General features: G+C 30.7%; 1 protein-coding gene across 1 annotated transcript; it reads left to right on the forward strand.

Annotated features, from left to right (window-relative positions):
* The first annotated feature begins 5,546 nt into the window (after positions 1–5,546).
* On the forward strand, positions 5,547–6,311 carry LOC106752850. The gene is made up of 2 exons (XM_014634622.2): positions 5,547–5,758; positions 5,874–6,311. Exons 1-2 carry the CDS (start codon positions 5,617–5,619, stop codon positions 6,065–6,067), a joined length of 336 nt encoding a protein of 111 aa, XP_014490108.1. The 5' UTR covers positions 5,547–5,616; the 3' UTR covers positions 6,068–6,311.
* The last annotated feature ends 1,220 nt before the right edge of the window (positions 6,312–7,531 follow it).

Below are 7,531 nucleotides of genomic sequence, written 5' to 3' on the forward strand. Positions count from 1 at the left end.
AGATAAAAATCCAATTTACTCTATTGAAGAAACTCTTTAGACAAAAATGAAGAGTTCGCCGCAAAGACCATCCTAGCGGTCTTTGATCTTCGAACAAAGAAAAGAACAGTGAAAAATCTAAAAAAAAAAAGAAAAAAGAGAGAAAATTCTAGAAAAAAAGTATTTAAAAAAATTGTGTAATTTTAAATAATAAAAAAAAATTATAAAAAATTTATTTATACTTTAAACTTTTATTATTAAAATAATCGAATATCATAATTTTAAACACATTATCAATTCTCAAAACAATTTTATAGATTTTTACAATTTAAAATATTTAATTGATAAAAGTTATTTTAATACGATAAAAGTTTATTAGGAGCGTGAAATATGATTGGATTTGTAAAAGTATAAATCAAATAAAGAATATATTCTATTAGGATGGTAAAATATTTTAAAAGGCACTTTTTATGTATATTAGAGTTTTGTGGTATTTGCGTAGTATTCAATTTTTCGTGGTATTATTAAGATTTTTCTACCAGAACAATAAAACAATTTGTAAATTTCGTATAGTACTAAAAAAACGTATAAATTATATCTTATAATAGATTTTATATGGTTAAATTATTTTTTATAACAGATTTTACGAATTTTGTATGGTTTTTTCAATGCGAAGCTTATAAAATCACATTCATCCACTAATGTCATGATGTCATAGTGTATGTATGGACTATGGAAAAAAAAACAAATGTTTGATGACATTGAATTATATAACACAATAAAAGTACAACATCAGTTTAAGAATGTATATAGCATAATGAAGTTCAGAAAATAGCAACTCCTGAGAACACTAGTTGTAAGAATTATCTCTGAAGAAAATGTCCACTTAATACTGATATCACTACTTAATTGGTTTGAACAGGCACGTTTTGTAGGCTCTTGCTACAGTGTTAAGTATCATGCTCAAGCTTGGCTTCTCACTGTTCGATTGATCTACGCACATTAATCCCAGAGACAGTGCCTGCTTAACTTGATGAAAATTAGCTTCAGTTACTTCTATTCTCTCATCAATCATCTGCACCAAATCTGCAGGATTAAGGGTTCTCATGTACCTAACTAATTCAGCATCACCTCCATCAAACTTCTTGTCTAATATCAGCTCCAGCACAAATACTCCAAACTTATGTATCTCTACAAAATAAAAGAAAATACTGATGAACTTGCATAACAAGAAGATAGAAAAAGAGAAGAAATATTGTCTATTATTCTTACTTGTTTCATTGTTGTTGTGATCTCCAACTTTGAACCTTGAAATTAATGGTTCCGTATTGTTGGACAGCAAAATACTACTTGTGTCGAGTTCATAGTCAATTTCAGGCCATTCCTTCTGCATATAACGCATGCATTCTACAATCCCCATTAACACTTTCACTCTATGATTCCATGGTGGACCTGACCCTGATAACCACATTTCAACATTTTCTTCTCTTGTCCATTCTGTTATAAGGGCCCTGAATTTTCTGCTCTTACACCACCCCAGAACTCTGACAAGGTTTTTGTGGTGTAACTTTGACAGAATCTTGCATTCCTCAACAAATCTACGGTAACTATCCCTTGGTATATCATCCCAGTACATCTCAATTTTCACTTCAGTACCATCTCTCAAGATCCCTTTGTAGATGTGAACAACATCACTCATCCCCACCAAATTCTTATCCGAAAAACCATCAGTTGCTGCCTTTAGAATTGCTGGTGTAAACGTCCTACCTCTTTGAAGTTTACTCGGGAGAAAATCAGGCCTTTGGAAACAAAGCCATACCAAGGAAATTACCATAAATATGACAAGGATGGGAAAGCAAACTAACAGAACAACAGCCTTCGCAGTAAACTTTTTTGGATCCAAGAGAGCACCAGAATGAAGAAAACTAGAAGAATTGAACCTTTTGAAGAATTGTGAATCAGACAGTTTACTCTCTGAAAAAGAATTATAGGAGAGGTTGAGAGAAGTGAGGTTGGTCAAGGAAGAAAAACTTTGAATTGGGATGTCACCAGAAAATGCATTGATACTCAGATCAAGAGACTGGATTTGGGTGCAATAGAAAACTTGGGTTGGAAAACCACCCTTGATAGAATTGTTGGAGAAATCAATGGACATAATGGTCAAGGGGCAATATTTCCAAAAGAAATCGAAGGACAAATAAAGTGGTGCAATACTTGGGCGGTTTCTAAGATCAACTTTGGGGAATGACTCTACACAATTGGGGTTCTTGGATTCATTGCAGAGATGGGTTGCAACAATGGTAAACTTGAATATTTCATCAAAGTCCATCATTGGAGACGAAGAGCAGTACCTAAGAGATGGATTGTGGAGACAGTTTGAGAGAATCGTAGAGTTAAAGCCTGGGGGTTGATGTAAGTTTTTGAGGTCTTGAAGCACTGTTGCACACATTGTTGTAGGGAATAAGGATAAAATTATGGGGAGAAACGAGTACCATGTTGAAGAAATGGTAGCCATGATTGTGAATGAGTTAATTTTGAGGATGTATGATTTCAGAACGACAGGTACTCAAAATTTGGATTTGCAGTTGGCAAAGAAAACTGCCTGTTATGCTTCATGAATGCTCCTCGTTTTAAACTAATGTATATGTCTATTTTTTTTGTTTATTGTAGATAATTAATTTAATTAAAAAATAATTAAATTTTAGTGAATAGTAATTTTAAAGAATAAAATGGTAAAATAGTTATTTTAATTTTTAAAAAATAATTCAAATTTAAAAGTAAAAATAAATATAGTTATTTTAATTTAAAATAATAATTATTTAAAGGGTTAAATTTAAAAAATACGTGTACATGAAAAAAAAAAATCATTTTAAATACATATATAGATGTATGGGTATCAACTAAGCATAATAAAATAAAATAGTAAATTAGAAAAATCAGACCTTTCTTTTCAATAAATATTAGTCTATAATGTATTGGTTATTCTTTTGGAAAATTTGAAGTCCTCTCTTTCTCTCATTTATTTTTATTTGTTAATTATTCATCTTATAATTTTATTAATAGATACTTTTGTGATTTTAATGATAATTAATAAGGTAATTTACTATATTAAAGTTAATTAGTTTAATAAATAACTCAAATTTTAAAATTGGATGTTCATACTAAAGTTTTATATGAAGTTTGAAGAAAACTATGAGTTTAAAGAAGTATTAGATAAATGATATTAGATTAAGAAGAATTTAAATTCAATAGACCACAAGGGATTTGGCTAGATACTTCTTTCAATATGCAAAGTCAGTATGATCTTATCGAAAGTTGACTCAATTCCTTAAGAAAATTCTAAAGCACATATACACCAAAAGAGACACTAACACAGAGTACAAAGTTAAAGCATGCAAATAAAATAGGTCCAATTTAAAGTGTTTATAAAAGAAAATTTCTTCATGCATATACGACCAATGAAACCCATACATTTTATGTAATTAAGGGTGGACAAATGAAACTGCACTGCAGTGAACGGTTAAAAACTATACTAAACTAAAAACTAGTTTATTTAAACTGAACTAAACTATTTAATTTAATGTGTGGAGAAATAGATAGAAAAGTAATTAGAGAATAATAATAATTAATTATGTCATGGGAAATTATATCACTGTAAGTAAGAGTTGTTAATTATAATACATGATAAGACTTTACACGCATTCAATTTAATACATGAGTATTTCAAATTTTAAATATATATTATTAATGTGTTTTAATGAATGTTATATTGAGATTTAATGGTATATATAAGTGTCTTTCTTGAAATGTGGGAGGAAGATGAGAGGGAGTGATGCATGTGAAAAAGGGACTTAAAACACAGTACAGTTAACTATAGTTAAATGAACCAAAAATTTCTTAAGTTCAGTTTTTAAAAACTGAACCAACAATATATTTAAGTTATAGTAAAAATGGATCAGTTTTTTTAGTATAATATAGTACAGTTAATTATAGTATAGTGTAGTTCAATTATTTTTGTCCAGTCTTATATATGATGTTGTATGCAAAGAAAATCTTATAATTTTTTAACTGCATAGTTTTCATATTTCGTCTAATTGACCACTTACAAAATGCGTATTTGTAGTGAAGTTAATACTCTATAACTAATAAGAGTTATGCATATTCAAACCTCATTTACAGTGTTAATTGTTTCTTTTATTGCAATTAAATCAACCTTGTAAAAAATAGAGACATGAGACATACATAAGTAAGTCTTAAACTTCCCACTAGTAAAAAACAAAGTATAATATGTTTAACTTTTAACCACTCAATAGTCAACATTAAAAATGATTAGTTAAAAATAATAGGTGATATTTTTGTAAATAAATACAATTATTAAAATTCGTTTAGAATTGTAATTTGGCGTTTTATGAATGTTCCAGTGCTAGAAGTCAAAAGGTTAGTGAATTTAATAAAAAGTTGAGCAAGAGATTGAAAATTCATTCACTTTATCTTAACACACGAGACTCTATTCTCTCCTCAAACTTTTCTCGAACGAAGTTTGACGACCATCACATGTAATCTTTCTTTCATTTGATACAAATGCATGTTAATTAAATACTTTAGGTATGATTTTCATTTATTTTCACGGATTATTTTGTCCTTCATAAGCGCATTTTGCTTTCTCTCTCACTGGTGGCAACACTTTATTCCGATGAACCCATCTTTTGAAGATTAGTTTTTGTTTTCGTTTTGAAGAACTTAATTGTTAAACTTATTTGTTATTTTTTTTGTTGAACTTGTTTGTTATTATTATTTTTTTTTGTTGAACTTGTTTGTTATTGTTGTTTGGTTGAACTTGTTTATGATTGTTGTTTGGTTGAACTTGTTTTTTATTTGTTATTGTTTTTTGTCATATTTCATGTTTTATAAAATACCAAAAATTAAAATATGTTGTTTTTCTACTTTTTCAAATGTCTGTAAAGAAATATAATATATATATATATATATATATATATATATATATATATATTCATCTGATTTAAAATTATCAATATTAATTATTTTTTCACAATGTTTATTAAACTTTCTAAATTACTCACATCTTCTAAAAATGAAAACCTTCTAAAAGAATGAAATGTCCCCTTTTTATAATTTATATAATGTAGCCTTTGTAAATATTCAAACAAGTTCACTGAGACGTATTTATGTTTTATAAGTTTTTACAATATTCTAGTGTCAAAATATATTTTAATTTATTAGAGATAATTATAAAGAAAACTGAGAATAAAAATGAAAAATTAACAAACTAAAAATTATTGATTAAAATACTATTTTTTTGTTAAAAAAAATAATTTAACATTTAAATAATCTAAAACCTTTTAAATATAAGATTGCAATTATAAAATATCTAAAAAATTTAGTAAAAAATATTGGCCTAAAATATTACTATAAAATAAAACTAACATTTTTTTCAATGTTGGTAAATATCAAGTTATTTAAATGAAATTTTATTTTCAGTTTATAAACTATAGAAAAAATAAAATCGAATGAATTTCGTATTTGTATAAAATGAAAAGGGTGGCGTTATCCCACAATCCCTAAGTCAGACATTTTCAAAATTCAAATTTGAAAAGAGCTTTAGAGAGAGAAGAGAGAATGGCGTCAGCGACCGGAAACATGAAGGGTTTTTACCGACAGAGGAAAACGACCGCTACGAAGAAATCTTCCAAAAAATCTCCGATCAACACTGCCATTTTGGGTTCCACTGCGATCCAAACGCCGGCTACCTCCTCCGGCGGTAGAAAACTGGACCTCCAATATCCATTCTAATTCCTAGGGTTTCTTTTCTATTTTTTTTCTATTCAAACACATTTATCTCTTTGTATGACTCAAAGGTAAAATTTTGTATGCAGCTGAATGCAATGAGAGCGAGGTGGTGTTGCGGCAATTCGATTTGAACATGGCTTATGGGCCCTGCCTCGGGATAGCGCGTCTTGCACGGTGGGAGCGTGCTCAGAGACTCGGTTTGAACCCTCCCCAGGAAATCGAGAGTCTCCTGAAGAGTGGGAAAGTTCAGATGGAGTCATTGTGGGGTGGTCGCATTTAGGTTCCCTTTTCTGTGGAAAGAAAAAAATTAATTGAAATCCAATAGCGTATTTGTGTATTTAGGTTTTGCTCCGGAAACTCAGCTTCTGGCTGTGTTCCTATTTATGTGACTCTAAAATTACGACTGCGAAATGTTGATGTTTTCTTGCTTCCTGTTGTCAGCTATGAAATCCTGTTTTTTTCTCTGTTATCTGGCTAATGGCTGTTGAAATTCCCGTGAATGTGATTGTTTATAAATTGGTGTCTGTCTCTCTTCGCTGTCATATTTGGCTTAGTTTAACTTAACATTAATGTTACAAGTTTTGATATTATGTTTGATTTCATCTAAAACTAATTGGATCGCAAGTGAAAGTTTTCCCTTAGATGTTTTCATAACGGTTTAAACATTGAAACAGGTGAATTGGCATTAGATAAATGAAAAATATCAATTGGGTGTGTATATTGTATATGAGCGTGTTAATTATTGGTTAAATGTATTAATGATATCAGATTCAGACAGGAATTTATGGAGAGTAGTATACAATCGGTGGGTGAATGTGATAGCAATTTCGGCCCAAACGAAGAAACCAACCCTATCAACCAACTGAGTGCATCCCAGTGCAGTAGCTGATCTAATGATGTCAGCAAGATGTCAAAATATTTAGCTGATTTCAAGCTTTGATTAGTGGGGGTATGAGTAAGAAAATATTTTGTATGACGTGTCATGTTTTAGTAGGTTTGTTATTATCCATGTTCCTGATATATATGTACTGATATGGTATGAATGAAATAAGCATGAAAGTTTCCTCTTTTCTCTGTCTCCTATTCTGCAGGAGGATCCTTGATCTCGAATCAAGGCTTTTTAACCTATCATTGAGAGACTTCCCTTTCCCCTTTTCCACAATTTCTCCATGTCAGATCATAACACTCATTCCAAATCCATCACCAATTTGGAAGAAGCTATTCTCAAACTCACTGTTAACCAAAATGAAATTACTACTCGTTTGGATCCCATTGTTTCTCAGCTTTCTAATTGAGAGACACCCACTCTGCACTCGGATGACCACCGTTCATTTCACTCTGACGCCCCTTCGTTCACACCACATCTTCGTTTGGATGTTCCTCGGTTTGATGGAACAGACCCCATAGGTTGGATTTTCAAGATATCCCAATTTTTTGAATACCATCGCACACCGGGAGTGGATCGACTTCGGATCGCGTCCTTTTACATGGAGGGCCCAACTCTTAGTTGGTTCCAATGGTTACATCGGAACAACATGATTCCTTCGTGGCAAGAGTTTCTATAAGCTTTAGAGGTTTGTTTTGCTTCGTCTTATTATGAAGATCCATGTGGTTCTCTCTTTAAGTTGACAAAGAAGGGCTCGGTACAAGATTATTTGAATGAGTTTGAACGGCTTGCTAACCGCATTGTCGGTCTCCCTGCAACTTTCTTGCTTAGTAACTTTATTTCTGGGTTAAACCCCGA

This window comes from Vigna radiata, unplaced genomic scaffold, assembly GCF_000741045.1.
Source record: "Vigna radiata var. radiata cultivar VC1973A unplaced genomic scaffold, Vradiata_ver6 scaffold_48, whole genome shotgun sequence".
NCBI lineage: Eukaryota > Viridiplantae > Streptophyta > Magnoliopsida > Fabales > Fabaceae > Vigna > Vigna radiata.